We start from the raw sequence: 16384 nt of genomic DNA, 5'->3' as shown, positions 1-16384 counted from the left end.
TCACCCTCCTCCTCTTTCTCATCCTCTCCTTCCTCCTCCCCATCATCATCCTCCTTCCTCTTCTTCCTCCTACTTATCCTCTTTCCCTCCTCATTTCCCTTTCCCCTTCCTCCTCTTCCTCCTCCTCCTCCGCCACCTTCTCCTCCTCCTCCTCCTCCTCCTCCTCTTCCTTCTTCTTCATCTTCTTAATCCACCTTTCTTCACTCTCCCCCCCCCCCCCACCCTCAACACTCGTACACCCCCTACCCCCCTACTCTGCTATCTCGTTCCTCCTTATCTTAATCCTCCTTACCCCCGCACCCTCCCCCCCCCCTTCCTAATCCTCGCACTTCTATTCTCTCCCATTTTTTGCTTTCCCTCTTCCTATTTTCGCTTTCCTTCTCCGGTTCTTCGCCTTGCCTCTCCCTCCCTCTCTTATATTCTCTCTCTCTCTCTCTCCCCTCCCCTCTCCCTCCTCCTCTTCTTCCCTCTACCCTATTTATTCTCCTCCTTCACTTAACTCTTCCCTTTATCCTACCTTCTCGCTCATTCCCCTCCCTCCTCTCCTATCTTCCTCCTCTCCTCTCCTACCTCCTCCTCTCCCCCTCCTACCTCCTACTCTCCTCCCTCCTCCCCCCCCTTCCCCCCAACCCCCCACCAAGGAGGAGGTCCTGTAACAGAGCGATGATTCATGAGATTTTTCGAGAAGCACCTGGAAGCATAACAGCTGTTCTTTGGGACAAGGGAAAGGAAGGGGAAACGGTATCATATATATACACATTTTCTCTCTCTCTCTCTCTCTCTCTCTCTCTCTCTCTCTCTCTTTGTTTCTTCTGTTTTATTATCATGATGTGACCACTCTTGTTTTTGTTTTTGTTATATTGTTTTTGTTTCTTTTCCCAATTCCCTGTTTTTTTTTGTGTTTTTTTTTCGGTTAATGGAAATACGGAGAAAATGTGAATGCGCTCGTTTTCTTCAAAATATTCCTATATAGAGAGAAAATTCATTAAAAAAAATGCATAGACAGACACACACCACACACACACACACACACACACCGTCCAAAACAAAAATAAAATAAGTTCCCCCTGAAAAAAAACGAAAAAAAAAAAAAAACGGTGACCACCACACATCAAAAAAAAAAAAACAGAAGTCGAAACCAAGACGACCCCCCTCTTTAAAAAAAAGAAAAAAAGACAATAATAAAAACCCCCCCCCAAAAAAAAGAAGAAGAAAACCCCCAATAACACGACCTGACCATCGGCACCAATTTAATACCTCCTTTTAGAGTCCCAAAGAACAGCATTCACTGCAACACAACATAAGCACCTATGAGATAATTCAGTCCAGCATCTTGTAAGTGCAGTGAGAACAAGCACGGTATTACATCCTAGGGAAGAAGTACGCCAATATCAAGTCGTAATGGTTATAATCTTGACGAAATATAACGATTGCCTTCCTGCTCTGTATTTGCTTTGTCATAGTGGCCGGCCGGTGGTGTCGCTCGAGACGGCTACCAGATATGCATTATTCATGCGCTGTTCTTCTGTTCTTGTTGTGTTGTTCTGTTCTTCTTCTTTGTCTTTCTTCGTTTTGCTTATTTGTTTTTTCTTCGTCTCTCTTTCTTATTTGTCTCTCTTCTTTTTCTTCTTCTTCTTCTTCTTCTTCTTCCTTGCCTTCTCCGTCTCTCTTCTTCGTGTTCGTCTTTCTTCTTCTTTGTCTTCTTCTTCTTCTTTCTTCTTTGTCTTCTTCTTCTTCTTCTTCATCTTCTTCATCTTCTTCGTCTTCTTCGTCTTTTTTCTTCTTTGTCTTCTTCTTTGTCTTCTTCTTCGTCTCTCTTCTTCGCTATCTTCTTTGTTTTCTTCGTATTATTTGCCTCTCCTTTCTTTCTTATTCATTCCGAGTCTTATACTATTTCTTTCTTTCTACTTCTTCGTTTTCATCTGAATCTTTATTTTTATTCATCTTCTTCTTCTTCTTAATTTCCTATCCCTAATACCCCTCCCCACCCCTCCTCTTCTTTTTCTTCTTCTCCTTTCCTTCTCCATATTCTCACTTTCATTCTTACTCTTACTATCTTTACATTCTCCTTCTTTACCTCCTACGTCTTCCTCTCCTTCAACACCTTCTCCTTCTTTATCACTCCTCTTTATCTCCATTTGTTTCTCAAATAGCTTCTGTTTTTGAGAACTTTAAATTCCAAGCCTTGTCTGTTTATCATTATTATTCCACAAATGTATCTAATTTATCTATTTATTTGATATTTTTAACTTTATATTCTTAGCATTAATGTTACTGCTATTACTATTACTATTTATTTTATGATTAAATATTATCCTTATTATCTTTATTATTATCATTATCATCATCATTTTCATTATAATTATCGCTATCATCCTCATCATTATCTTCATTATCATTAACGTTATCATCCTCATCCTTAATACTATGACCACGATTATCATCACTATCATCAAAGTTATTATAGTTATCATCATCATATATTGTACTTATTTCCGAGTGACTGTTTTATATCTCATTAAAACTTCAATCAAATCATTTATTCTTCGTACAATCATGATGGCTGCGGGAGAATGATTTATCGTTGACATAAGACAGTGTAAAGAGATAAAGATGATCCAGAAGGAAGCAGGAAATTGTGAGTAATTTATGATAAATAAGAAATGGTGAGAAGGAGAGAGGGAGGTGGGAGAAAGAGGGGAGGGTGGGAGGGAGGATAGGAGGGAGGGAGGGAGAGGGAGGGAGGGAGGATGGGAGGGAGGGAGGGAGGGAGGGAGGGAGGGAGGGAGGGAGGAAGGGAGGAAGGGAGGGAGGGAGGATGGGAGGGAGGGAGGGAGGGAGAGAGGGAGAGGAGGGAGGGAGGGAGGGAGGGAGGGAGGATGGGAGAGAGAGAGAGAGAGAGAGAGAGAGAGAGAGAGAGAGAGAGAGAGAGAGAGAGAGAGAGAGAAAAAAGAAAGAAGAAAAGAGGAGAACAGAGAGACTGGGAGGGTGCAGGAAAAGCGAAGAAGAAGGAGAAAGGAAGGGAGAAAAGTGAAGAAGGGAGAAGAGAAGGCTTCGGAGAAAAATAGAGAGAAGAGAAGAAAAAAAAAAGATAAGAGAGGGAGAATCAGAAGTAGATAAGAGAGAGAGAGGAAAGAGAGAGAAAAGAATACAGAGGAAATACTTCGGAGAGGAGAAGAGAGAACAGAAGAAAGAGAAAAAATAAGATAAGAGAAGAGAATAAATAACATAAAAAAGAAGATAAGAGGAGAGGAGAACAGAGAACAGAAGTAAGAGAAAAAAAAAGAAAAAAAAGATAAGAGAAGAAAGAGAAAATAGAAAAGAAGAAAGAAAAAAAAAAAAAAAAAAAAAGAAACGAGACAAGAAAGGGAAAATCAAAAGACAAGAAGAGAGGGAGAAGGAGAAGGAGAGAGAGAGAGAGAGAAGGAGAGAGAGAGAAGGAGAGAGAGAGAAGGAGAAGGAGAAGGAGACCCCAAAGACAGAGGTGCAGAAGGGAGCCAGACCCCCCGCCGGAGCGCTGACAGGCCGAGGAGTGCGGACAATGGGATGGCGAGGGCGGGACTAAGACGGCGCTGCAGGATGGGCGGGGGATGGGTAGGATGGGGGTAGGATGGGGGGATGGGGAGGGAGGGAGGAGGGTGGATGGGGTGAGAGATGGGAAGGGAGGAGGGGTCGATGGGGGTAGGATGAGGTGGATGGGTAGGATGGGGAGGTAGGGAGGGGAGAGGGATGGAAGATGGGGAGGGATGGGGGGATGGGGAGGGGAGAGGGAGGAGGGGGGATGGGGAGAGGATGGGGGTAGGGTGGGTAGGGAGGGAGGAGGGAGGGGAGGGATGGATGGGGGTAGGATGGGTGGATGGGGAGGGAGGAGGAGTGGGTAAGATGGGGAGAGAGGGAGGATGGGTAGGATGGGGAGGGGAGGGATGAGAAGGGAAGAGGGATGGAGGTAGGATGGGGAGGGAAGAGGGGGAGAGGGAGGGAGGATAGGATCGGTAGGATGGGGAGGGGAGAGGGATGGAAGATGGGGAGGGATGGAGGATTGGGAGGGGTGGATGGGGAGGATGGGGAAGAAAGGAAGGATGGGGAGGAGTGGGGGGGAAGGAGGAGGGGGTGGAAGAGAATGGGGAAAGGCGGAGGTAGGATGGGGTGGATGAGAAGGGGAGAGGGAGGGAGGATGGGGAGGAGTGAAGGGAAAGAGATGGGGAGGATGAGGGAGGGGAGCGAATAGGGTAGAGATGGAGAGATGAGGAGGTAGAGGAGGTAGGGGGAGGATGGGGAGGGAGGGGGGGTAGGATGAGGGGAGGGAGTATGGGGGAGGGGGGAGGCGGGAAGAAGAGCGAATGGGTTAAGCTTGGGGGATGGAAGAAAGGGAGGTAAAGGGGGAAGAAAGGGAGGTAAAGGGGCAAATGGGGATGAAAGATGGGTGGATAGGGAGGGGAGGGAATGAGATAGAGATGGAGGATGGTAGAAGTAGGGGAATGGAGGGGATTGGGGAGACGAAGGAGGGAAGGGAGAGGGGGAGGGAAGGGAGACGAGGGAGGGAAGGGAGAGGGGGAGGGAAGGGAGAGGGGAGTAAGGGAGAGGGGAGTGAGGGAGAGGGGAGGAGGGAGAGGGGAGGAAGGGAGAGGGGAGTGAGGGAGAGGGGAGGAAGGGAGAGGGGAGACGAAGGAGAGACGAGGGATGGAAAGGGAGAAGAGGAGGAAGGAGAGGGGGGGAAGGGAGAGGGGGCTGTACGGGCGCGTGGTCGGGCCACGGCGAGGGGGATGTACGGGATGCAGGGGGTTTCCGGGCTCGTGCTGTCGTCTCGGTCCTCGTCGTCGGGCCTTGCACGTTGTACGTTCCGGGCGTGTCGTCTTGCCCGGGCTCCCTGTTTTTCTTTCCGTTTCTCTGCTGCCGGCCGTTGCTCCGTCTTCGCTGCCTGTACCGGGTTCGTTTCTTTCGGTCGGAGACTGTGGTCCTTCACCAACGCCACCGCTTGCCCCCTTTCTCTCGCTCTGGCCCGGTCGGCGCCGCGCAGCACTCATGTGACCTAAGGGGGCGGGGGGTGGGGTCAGGCGCGCGCGCGTCGCCCCTCCCGTCCCCTACCGCAGACATCCAGACCTACAGACAGCCGACAGAGAGAACGCCGATGAGCGCTCCGGGGCGACCGTCCGGACAGCCAGCCAGAGTGAGTCGCGCGCTTGCGCCACCCCGCTCGCCATTGTTGCGCTATCTTCGGGCTCCCTGCCCGCCAGCCCGCCCGATCTCCCGCGAGCGCGATCGCGGTAGACCCACCGAGAGACAGAAGAGAGCGGAAGAGGGAGACAGGACAGAGAGAAAGATGTGAGCGAGAGGGGGGAGACAGACGGGCCAGACCGACAGAGAGAAAGAGTAGGAGCGAGGAGGGGGTGACAGACGGTTACGACAGCAACCCAGCGAGGAGAAAGAGTGAAGCGAGGAGGGGGAGGACAGGGAAAACGGACAGACAGACAGAGAGAAAGAGTGAGCGAGAGAGGGAGACAGACGGACAGACAGACAGAGAGAAAGAGTGAGCGAGAGAGGGAGACAGACAGAGAGAAAGAGTGAGCGAGAGGGGGAGACAGACGGACAGACAGACAGAGAGAAAGAGTGAGCGAGAGGGGGAGACAGACGGACAGACAGACAGAGAGAAAGAGTGAGCGAGAGGGGGAGACAGACGGACAGACAGACAGAGAGAAAGGAATGTGAGGAGAGGTGGGAGAAGACGGACAGAAGGCAGAGAGAACGAGATGTGAGCGAGAGGGGGAGCAGACGGACAGAAGACAGAGAGAAAGATGTGAGCGGAGAGGGGGAGAAGACGGACAGGACAGACAGGAGAAAGAGTGTGCGAGATGGAGGGGGGAGAAGACGACGGCAGACAGACAGAGAGAAAGAAAGAAAGGCGAATTGAGAGGGGGAGACAGACGGACAGACAGACAGAGAGAAAGAGTGAGCGAGAGGGGGAGACAGACGGACAGACAGACAGAGAGAAAGAGTGAGCGAGAGGGGGAGACAGACGGACAGACAGACAGAGAGAAAGAAAGAGCGAGAGGGGGAGACAGACGGACAGACAGAGAGAGAGAGTGAGCGAGAGAGGGAGACAAACAGAGAGACAGAGAGACAGAGTGAGCGAGAGAGGGAGACAAACAGACAGACAGAGAGAAAGAGTGAGCGAGAGAGGGAGACAAACAGAGAGACAGAGAGACAGAGTGAGCGAGTGAGGGAGACAGACAGACAGACAGAGAGAAAGAGTGAGCGAGAGAGGGAGAGTCAGCGAAGGCGAGCGACTTGACCACCTAGTGGGGATAGGGGTAAGGGGTAGGGGTAGGGGGTAGGGGGTGGGGGTAGGGGTAGGGTTGGTTATGGGGTAGAGTAGGGAAGGGGAGGTAGGGAGAAGGTATAGGTGACCCCCTCCCCCCCTCCCCCCCTCCCTCCATCACAACAGACTACCAGACTATGGCATCTTCCTTCTGCTTCCATCATCATCGTCTCCTTCTTTCTTCTTTCTTCTTTCTTCTTCTTTCTTCTTTATTCTCTTTCTTCTCTATTCTCTTTCTTTTTTTTTCGGGTTTTAATTCCCTCTTCTTTTCTCTCTCTCTCCCTTTTTCTTCTTTCTCTTACCTTTTGCTTTGTCTTCGTTCACCTCTTCTTATTATTATTTCTTTCTTTCCTCTTTCTACCTCCTTCCCATCACTTTTTTTTTATCTCCCCTTTTTCTTCTATCTCTTGATCTTCCTCTTTTTCTTTCTTTCTTTTTTTCTTCTTTACTCTCTTTCACTCTCTTCTTCTTTGTTTCTTTCTCCTTTCACTCATCCCTTTCGTATGTGTATCCTATGTGTGTTTTTTTTCTCTCTCTCTCTCTCTCTCTCTCCTACCTCTTCTCTCTCCTCCTCTCGTCTTCTCACTCTCTCTCCAATCCTCATCTCCTCTCTCTCTCTCCTCTCTCCCTCTCTTTCCCTACGTCTCTCTCTCTCTCTCATCCTCTCCTCTCTCTCTCTCTCTCTCTCATTCTTCTTTCTCTCATTCTTTCCTTCGCTTTTCTTGTCTTTTCTCTTCTCTTTCTCTTCTCTCTCTCCTCTCTCTCTCTCCTCTCTCATCTCCATCTCTCTCTCTCTTTTTTTTTTTTTCCCTTTTTTTTTTTTTTTTCTCCCCCCCCCCTCGCCCCCTTTTTTATTTTTTGTTGTTGTCGCTTTTTTTGCTTCTATCTCTTCCTCCCTTCACTTTTACTCCTCCTCCTCTTTCTTTCTCCTTCTTCTTCTTCTTCTCTTCCTTCACTTTTACTCCTCCTCCTCTTTCTTTCTCCTTCTTCTTCTTCTTCTTCCTTCTCTTCTTCCTCCTCCATCTCCACCACCTCCTCGTCCTCTTCCTCCACTTCCTCCACCTCCACTTCCACCTCTTCCTCCTTCTTCTCCTCCACCTCCTCCACCTCCACTTCCACCTCCTCCTCCTCTTCCTCCACCTCTTCCTAATCCTCTTCCCTACCCACCTCCTTTTCCTCCACCTCCTCCTCCTCTTCTTTCTTCTCCCTCTCCTCCTCCTCCTCCTCTTCCTCCTCCTCCTCCTCCACCTCTTCCACCTCCACTTCCACCCCCTCTTCCTCCCCCACCTCCATCTCCTCCTCCTCCTCCTCCACCACCACCACCACCTCCACTTCACCTTCCAATTCTTCATGTTCCTCCTCCGAAAACCCTCCTCCTCCTCACCACCACCATCCCCCTCCTCCTCTTCTCCCTCACTGCGCTCCTCCATCCTCCCCCCCCCCTCCCCCACACCACCCACCATCTCTTCCCTTTTCCCCCCCACCACCTCCTTTTCCTCCTCTTCCTCCTCCTCCACCTCCTTTTCCTCCTCTTCCTCCTCCTCCCCTTCCACCACCTCCAATTCCACCCCCTCCTCCACCTCCACCACCACCTCCTTCACCTCCTCCTCCACCACCACCTCCTCTTCCATCACCTCCTCCTCCTCTTCCTCCTCCTCCTCTTCCACCTCCTCCTCCTCCACCACCACCTCCACCACCCTCCTCCTCCCTCCAACCAACTCCCCCACCCCCACCCACATCCCCACCCCCACCAACCCCCTCCCCCCCCCCCCCCCCCCCCCCCCCCCCTCCCCATCCCACCCCCCCAACCCCCCCCAACCCCACCTCCTTCACCTCCACCTCCCTCCTCCACCGGACCACCAGTTTCATCCCTCCCCTTCCACCTCCTCTTCCTCCTCTACCTCCTCCTCCTCCTCTTCCTCCTCCTCCTCCTCGATCGTCAGCTCATTACCTGAGACGTCTGCGAGCCTCCTTCCCTGACCCAGTTTGACCTCGTATTATGAGTTCTTTGTTCTGACCGGCGAGGAAGCAGCTGCGAGTCATCACACTGGCTTGCAACAATACTACCTGCTTATGGCTTTGATTATCTCTATCGCTCTCTCGCTCGGTCGCTCGGTCGCTCGTTCGTTCGCTCTCTCTCTATTTCTCTCTTTCTGCCTGTCTGTCTGTCTGTCTGTCTGTCTCGTTTTCTTTCCATCTCTCCTCTTTTTTTTTTTCTTTTTTTTTTTGTCTGTCTGTTTCTTTCTCTCTCTCTCTCTCTCTCTCTCTCTCTCTCTCAATCCATCCCACTCCTCCCCTCCTCTACTTCATCATTCATCCATTTCCTCTCCAACAGGATTCTCTTCGATCTCTGGCATCTCTCTCACCAAACTCCTCTCCTCTCTCTCTTCTCCTCGCGTCCTCTCTCTCTCTTCCCCTTCCCTCTCTCTCCTCTCTCTCGCTCCCACGCTCTTCGTCTCTCTCCTCTCCTCCATCCCTCCTCTCTCGACATCTCCCTCGCCTCTCCCCTCTCTCGTCTCCTCTCAGCTCATCTCTCTCTCTCTCTCCTCTCCATCACCTCCTACTCTCTTCCTCTCCTCTCATCTCTCTATCCTCCTCCTCAATCTCTCTACCATCTCTCTCTCTTTCTCTCTCTCTCTTTTCTTCTTTTTCGAATTCTGATTCTTCTTCTTCCTCCTTCCTCTTCTTCGTATTTTTTATTTTCATTTTTCCATTTTCGTTTTCTCTTCATCTTTCTTTTCTTGACCTTCTTCTATTTCTTTTCTTTTTCCGTCTTTTTCGTCGTCCTCTTTTCCTTGTTTTTTTTTCCTCCTCCACCTCTTCCTACTCTTCCTCCTCCACCTGTTTCTTTTTTCATCTTCTCATCACATCTCTTTTCTATTCTATATATCCCCCTCCTTCCTACTCTTTTTTTCTCCCCCATCCTCCCATTCCCTCTTCTCTCCTCTCTCTCCTTCTCCTCCAACCTTCTCCCCTTCCTCCATTTTAGGTCTTCTTTCCCTTTCCCCTCTTCTCGCTTCCTTCTTCTTCTCTAACACTCCCTTCTCCTCTTCATTCGTTTCCTCTCTTCTTCCTCCTCCTCTTCCTCCCCCCCCCCCCCTCTTCTTCTTCCTCCTTCTCTTCCTACTCGTCCTCCTTCTCTTCCTTCTTACCCCCTCTTCCTTTTCCTCCTTCTCCTTCTCCTACTCCCTATCCATCCCATCCTCCTCCTCCTCCTCCTCCTTTTCGTGGCCCGGACGGCTTACACTTCCTACCAATGTTTTCCTCCTCCACCTCCTCTGGTGTGCCTCCCTCCTTCCTCCTCCTGTCCTCCTCCACTTTTTGTTCCTCCTCCACCGGGGTGTTGTACCTCCTCTTAGCCTCCTTAATTTTTGCGACCTGGCCTCTAGGTAGGCCTCTGGCTTCCCTTCCTAATTCACCTCCTCCACTTCCTCCATCCCTCCCTCCTCCACCTCCCCCTCCCCCTCCTCCATCCCTCCCTCCTTCACCTCCTCCCGCTCCACCTCCCTCCTCCCTCCTCCTCCTCCTCCTCCGTTTCTTTCATTTCTTTTCACATTCTCCTTGTTCTTACGTTTCGACTTTTCTTCCTCTTAAAGATAACGCATTTTCTCCTTTCACTTCATTTCTTCTGCTTTCTCCTTCTCATAATTTTTCATTCTTGTCATCACACACCCAATATTTTTCCTTTATTTAGGAGGAGGAGGAAGAGGAGGAGGAGGAGGAGGGATAAGGAGGAGGAGGAGGAGGAGGAAGAGGAGGAAAAGGAGGAGGAGAGGGAGATGGGGATGGTAATGGCGATGATTAAGAGGAGGGGATAGAGAGAGAGAGAGAGGGAGAGAGAGAGAGAGTTAGAAAGAGAGAGAGAGAGAGAGAGAGAGAGAGAGAGAGAGAGAGAGAGAGAGACCGAAAAGAAAAAAGAAAAGAGAGAGAAAGAAGAGAAGGAAAGAAAAAAAAATAGAAAGAGAGAGAAAAAAAGAGAAAGAGAGACACAAAGAAAGAAGAAAAGAGAGAAAGAAAAAAAAAAGAAAAAAGTTTTTCACTTTCCCTTCTTATTCGCTGTCTTTCTTCTTCTCAAAATCGGAATAAAAAACAAAAATCAATTAGTCGTTTATAAGATATATTTTCGCCTAAAACCAACCACGAAATAAGTGTTTTACGTAACATCATCTTGATTTATGTATATAGCAACATGATTATCGATAGCTATCAAAAAAGAAAAAAAAAAAAAAAAAAAAAATCCTATTTAAGGGAACGTCAATAATCAGCCACTTCCCCATTCCCCTTCCCCCCTCCCCCTCCCCCTTCCACCTTCCCTCTTACCCCATCCCCTTTCCCCCATCCCCACCCCCCTTCCCCCATCCCTATCCCTCATCCCCCTTCCCCCTCCCCTTTTCCCTATCCCCCATCCCCCATCCCCCTAGCCCCTTACCCCTTACCCCTTCCCCCATCCCCTATCCCCCTTCCCTCATCCCCATCCCCCCTCCCCTTTTCCCTATCCCCCATCCCCCATCCCTCTTCCCTCTTTCATCCCTCTTCTTATGTCCTTCCCCATCCCCCTTTTCCTCCCCCATCCCCCCCATCCCCTTATCATCCCCTTGCCTTACCGACCACGCCGCCCCTCCCCTTCCTTCCCTTAACCCGCCTTCTTTCACCTTATTACCGTACGCCTCCCCACGCACCTGCCTTCCCTACCGCCCGCCCCGCCCCTCCTCCCCTCCCCTCCCCCCTCAGATCCCCTCTTTCCCCTCCCCTCCATCCCCTTCCCCGTCCCCTCCCCTCCCCTCCCCCCTTATCTCTCTATCAATTAAAAAAGAATTGAGATCATTAACCTGAGACAATTTGCATCTTAAATTTGTCTAGGGCTTCTTGACCATACAAGCCATCACTTTCCTAAGCCACCACTATGCCTGAGTTAACGTGTGTGCTACTTAATGTTATTATCTCAGAGTTTTTTTCTTTTTTTTTTCTTTTTTGTACTCTCTCTCTCTCTCTCTTTGTGTGTTCTCTCTTTCTCTTTCGCTTTCGGTTTCTCTCTGTTTTTCGTTCGTTCGCGTTTTCTGTTTTTTTACATTTTGTCTCTCTTTCTTGATATTTTTCTTTCTCGCTCTTTCTTTCTCTCACTCTCTTCTTCTCTTTCTCTCTCTCTTTCTCTCTGTCTCATTCTCTCTCTCTCTTTCTCTCTCTCTCTCTATCTCTCTCGTTTTCTCTCTCTCTCTCTCTCTATCTATCTATCTATCTATCTATCTATCTCCATCCCTCTCCCTCCCTTTCTTACTCCTTTTCCAACTACTCCTTTCTTATCTAATTCTCTTCCTTCATCCTCCTTTTTTTCTTCCACCTCCTCCTTCTTCTCGCTCACCATACCCACCATACATCTACACCATATCCACCATAGCTATTATGGGTACTCTTAAGATCATAATAATTGCGTCCTCGCTATTATCATTATCTTGCAAATACTTTTTCTATCTTTTTTATTTCATTTTTTGGTCCCTCCCTTTTCTTATATCAATTTCGTGTTTTTTTCGTTTTTTTTTTTAACTTGTAATTAATCTCATAACTTACTCAATTATATTTTTTTTCGTCATTGTCGTTACGTGTTAACGGTCAGCGCCATCTATGTGTGGTCTTTTTAGTCTTCATGTAGGAATGCAATGTATGTCTCAGAATTTATTATGAATTGCTGTACAAATTCCTATGTCTATTCATGTGTATACGATGTATATAGTATAGTATAATGAATATTTTTTTTTCAAAAATCAAAAAAATGAAGATCATAGTCTACTTTCTCCTCTTTTTTTTTTTTTTTGTTTATCTCTATCTGTTTCTGTCTCTCTCTTGTCCTGCTCCCTCTAATCTTTTTCTCTATCTGTTTCTGTCTCTCTCTGTCTCCCTCCCTTCTATCCCTTCTCCTCTCCCCTCATATCCCCTACTTCCTCCTATCTTCTCCTCTTCTCCTCTTCTCTTTTCTCTCCTCTCTCTCTTTTTCCCATCACTCTACCCTCCTGTCCTCCCTCCCTCCTCCTTGTTCCACTTCCCCTTTTTTTTCCATTGTCTGCCCCTCCCCTTCCCTCCATTGTCCCCCTTCCCCCCCCTCCGCCTCTATCTCCCTCCCCCTCAACTACCGCTACCCTCCCACTTATGACTTTTTTTCTTACTTACTTCACTTTCTACTGCTTCCCTTCCCCCCTCACGTCATCGCACTTCCTCATAACCCTCCTCCTCTACCCTCCTACCCTCTCTCCAAACCCCTCCTTCCCTTTCTTCTCTCTCTCACATCTCTCTCTCTCGTTCTTCATCTCTCACTTCCTACTTTCACCCACACTTCCAAATCAGAGCTTTCCTCTCACTCCTACACTCCCTTCCCCCTCACCTCCCTCCTCATCCTTCCCGCCTTCTATCCTCTTGTTTTTCCTCTCACTCTCCCTTCCCCTCCCTCCTCCTCCTAATTTCCTCTCCACCTCCCTTCCTCCCTCCTCTCTCCTCTCTCCCTTCCCTCCTCTCCCTTCCTCCTCTCCTTTTCTCCTTCGGCGCACACCTCTCCCTCCCAAATCATCGCCCACCATTCGTTTCGCGCTTCGTTTCTTTCCCCCTTCCCTTTTCTTTCTCCTTCGCCAACCTCCTCATCCCTACTCCTCCTCCCTTTTCCCCCTCCTCCCCTTCCTCCCGCCCCTCCTCCTCCTCCTCTCCTTCCTCCTCCTCTCTTCCTCCTCTCTCCTCTCCTTCGCCTCTTCCTCCCTCCTCCCTTCCTCATTTCCTCCCTCTTCTCTTCCTCCTCTCCCCTCTCCTTTGCCTCCTCTCTCCCCTTCTCTTCCGTTTCGCTTCATCCTCTAACCCCCTTCCTCCTTCGCCTCCCTTCTTTCCATCCTTCACTTCCCTCTCTCCTCCTCTCTCTACCTGCCTCCTCTCTCCCTCTTCGCCTGTCTCCTTTTTCGCCTCCTCCTTCCTCCATCCTCCTCCTGACTCCTCTCCTCCTCCGCTCCTCCTCCTTCGCCTCCCTCAAAGCTATAACTCCTCTTTCACTACTCCCCTCCTCCCTTCCCTTCCTATCTTCTCTTCTCTCCATCCCTCTACTCTATCTATAAACTCCTCTCTCACCTCGCTCCTCTACCATCCCTCTCCCCCTCCCCTTTCTAACCTTCGCTTCCTCACACCCCCCCCCCCTCCTCGTCCCTCCTCTTCCTTCGTCCCTCTTCCCTCCCTCCTCCTCCCCTGCCCTCCTCCTCCCCTCCTCTTCCCCTCCTCTCCTCCTCCCCCTCCTCTCTCCTCCCCTTCCTCCATTCAAATCCTTTCCCTTTCCTCCCTCTCCCTTTCTCTTGCCCTCTTTTCGCCATCCCTTCCTTTTCCGCTCTTTCCCCCTTTCTCTTTTCTTCCCTCCTCATTCTCCCTATCTCTCTTCCCTTCCTCCCTCCTCTCTCCTCTCTTCCTTTTCCCTACTCTCGCTTTCTCCCTTCCGCCTTACTCCCCTCCTCCTTTCTCCTCTTCTTTTCCTTTTCTCTCGTTCCTCTGTCTCCTTTTGGCCTCCTCCTCCCTACTCTCCTCCTTTGGCCTCTCCCTTTTTGCACTCCTCCCCCTCCCCTTCCTCCCCTCCTCCCTATTTCTCCCCCTTTTTCCCTCTCCTCCCTCCTCTCTCTCCCTTCCCTCTTCCCCCTCCTCTCCCTCTCTCCTTCGCCGTTCCTCCCCCTCCCTTCTTCCTCCCTCCTCCTCTTTCATCTTTCTCCCTTCCTCTCTTCCTCCTCTCGCTTCTTTCTTCTTCTCCTCTTTTCCGTCTCCGCTTCTCCCTTTCCTATCCTTTCTCTTCCCCTCTTTTCTCTTCCTCCTCTTCTTCTCTCATTCCTCTCTTCTCCTCCTCTCAGTACTCTCGCCTCTTTCCTTCCTCCGCTCTCTCTTGTTCTCCTCTTCCTCCCTTCCCTCCTTCCTTCCTTCGCTCTCTCTTCTTTTCTTCTTCCCGCGTCCTCCTCTTCCTCCTCTCTTCTTCCTCCCCTTACCTTTCCTCCCCTCCTCTACCCCGTGCCTACTCTTTTACCCTCTCATCCTTTTTCTCTCTCTCTCCTCTCTTTTCCTTCCTCCCGCTCCCTCTCTTTTTCATCTCTCCCATCCCTTTCCTCTGTTCCCTTCCTCCTCCCTCCCCTCTTTTTTCTCTCGCCGCCTTCCGCTTTTCCTTCGCCCCTCCTCCTCCCTTCATCCCTCCTCGCTTCCTCTTTTTCCTCCGCCTCTCGTTCTTCTGCTTCCTCTCGTCTCTTCCTCTCCTTCCTTTCTACCTCCTCCCTCTCTGCCTCCTCTTCCCTCTGACTCCCCCCCTCCTCTCTTCCCTCCGCTTCCTCCGCACCTCCTCTCTTCCTCTTTTTCCCTTCCCTCCCTCCTCCTCCGCTCTTTCTTCCGAGCCTCTTCCTCTCTTTTCCTCCCTCCTCCACTCTCCCCCTCTCCCATTCCTTCGCCTTCCTCTCCCTTGTCCTTACTCCTCTCACCTCCTCTCTTTCCACCCCTATCGCTCTCTTTTCTTCTTCCTCTCGTCATCTTTCTCATTTTCTCTTCCCTCTCTCGATCTCTTTTCTCCTTTCCTCTCTTTCCTCTCTTCTTTCCCTCCTCTCTTACTTCCTCCTCTCTCTCCTTTTTTCCCCTCCTCTCTTTCTTCTTATCTCTCTCTTTTCCCTTCCCTCTCTTTCTCTCTTCTCTTTCTCTTTTTCCTCCTCTCGCCCCTCATCTTCCCTCGCCTCATCTTATTCCTCCTCTCAAGCTTTCCGTTCCCTCCCTCTTCCTCTTCTTTCTACTCCTCCTCTCGCTCTTCTTCCTTCCCTCCCTCCTTTCCCCTCTCCCTTCTTCCCCCTCTACCTCCTCTCTTATCCTCCCTTCCTCCCTCCGCTCTTTTCCTCTTTTTTTTTTTTCTCTCCTTCCCGTCCTAACCTCCCTCCTTCTCCTCCCTTCCCTCCCTCCCTCTCTCTTTTCCTCGTTCACTTCCTCTTCCCTCCTCTCTCCTCTCTTTCTGGCTCTCCTCTCTTCCTTCTCTTCTTCCTCCTCTCCCTTCCCCGGCCTCCCTCCTCTCCTCTCGTCCCTCCGCTCCGTTTCTTTCCCCTCCACTCTCCTCCTTTCCTCCTCTCTCGCTCACTCTCCCCCTCTTCCTTTATCTTTCGTTTCTTTCCCTCCTCGCCTCCCCCCTCCTCCTCCTCCCTCTCCCTCTCATCCTCCTCCTCTCTCCCCTTCCTTCCCTCCCTCCTCTCTTCTCTTCCATCCCACCCTCCCTCCCCTCCTCCTCCCTTTCTCTCCCCTCCCTTCTTCTTACCTTACCTCTCCTCTCACCGCCCGTCCGCCCTTCCTCCTCCTCATCCCGGCCCTCCCCTCCTCCTCGTTCGTCCCTCTCGTCTCGCTGCGTTTCTCCTGTTCCTTCCTGCACTCCCTCGCGAGCGTCTTCCCCATCCCCTTCGCTTGTCCCCCTCCTCTCCCTTCTCCCCTTCCTCCGTCCCCCTCCCTGTTCATACTCTCGTGTCCTCTCTTTCCCTCCTCTCCCCCCGGCCTCCCTCCTCATCTTTCCTCATCCTTCCCTCCTCTCCGCTTTCCCTCTCTTCCTGTCCTCTCTCATTCTCGCTTTCCTCTTTCTTCTCCTCCCCTCTTGCTCCTCCTCTTCTTGTGTTTTTCTTTGATCTCTTTTGTTCCCCTCCCTCTCTTTTCCTCCTCTCTCTCACTCTCCTCCCGGTCCTCCCTCCTCTCTTACGCTTTCCTCCCTCTCTCCTCTTGCCTCTCTTTCCCCTCCGCTCTTCTCTATCACTTCACTCGTTCCTTTCCCCTCGCTTTCCCTCTCCCTCTCTCGTCCTCTCCCATTACACTTTGGTTCCAATTTGCCATGATTTCAGATCATCTGATGGACATAGACCGCGGGCGTGTGTGTGCTGGCTACTCGGTCCCCAGGTGGGCGGATGGGCGGGTGGGCGTGGATGTGTGCTAACCTGCCACCTTGGTAACCTTCCCACCCCTCCCCCCTCCCCCTTACCCCTTCCCCGTCCTCTATAACCCCTCCCCCCCTACACTGCCCCCCCCCACCCCACCCCATCATCAGGGTATTTTTTGAGTGGG

At 50.6% G+C, this 16384-nt stretch overlaps 1 protein-coding gene across 1 annotated transcript in view; it reads right to left on the bottom strand.

The window, feature by feature from the left end:
- The window catches only part of LOC147469586 (uncharacterized), a 16309-nt gene extending 8254 nt beyond the window's left edge, over positions 1 to 8055 (bottom strand). The window contains exons 1-4 of the mRNA XM_086549168.1: positions 7936 to 8055; positions 7804 to 7851; positions 7277 to 7330; positions 6903 to 6989 (exon numbers count right to left, since the gene is read on the bottom strand). Of these exons, the coding sequence (XP_086405294.1) occupies positions 6903 to 6989; positions 7277 to 7330; positions 7804 to 7851; positions 7936 to 8055 (309 nt within the window). The remainder of the gene's footprint in view (positions 1 to 6902; positions 6990 to 7276; positions 7331 to 7803; positions 7852 to 7935) is intronic.
- Between the last annotated feature and the right edge of the window lie 8329 nt (positions 8056 to 16384).

This window comes from Penaeus japonicus, unplaced genomic scaffold (assembly GCF_977035675.1).
Source record: "Penaeus japonicus unplaced genomic scaffold, GWHDUDI00000001_assembly GWHDUDI00000021, whole genome shotgun sequence".
NCBI classification, from domain to species: Eukaryota; Metazoa; Arthropoda; class Malacostraca; order Decapoda; family Penaeidae; genus Penaeus; species Penaeus japonicus.
The sequence above is the reverse complement of the archived record's forward strand: the minus strand, read 5'-3'. Positions and strand labels throughout refer to the sequence as shown.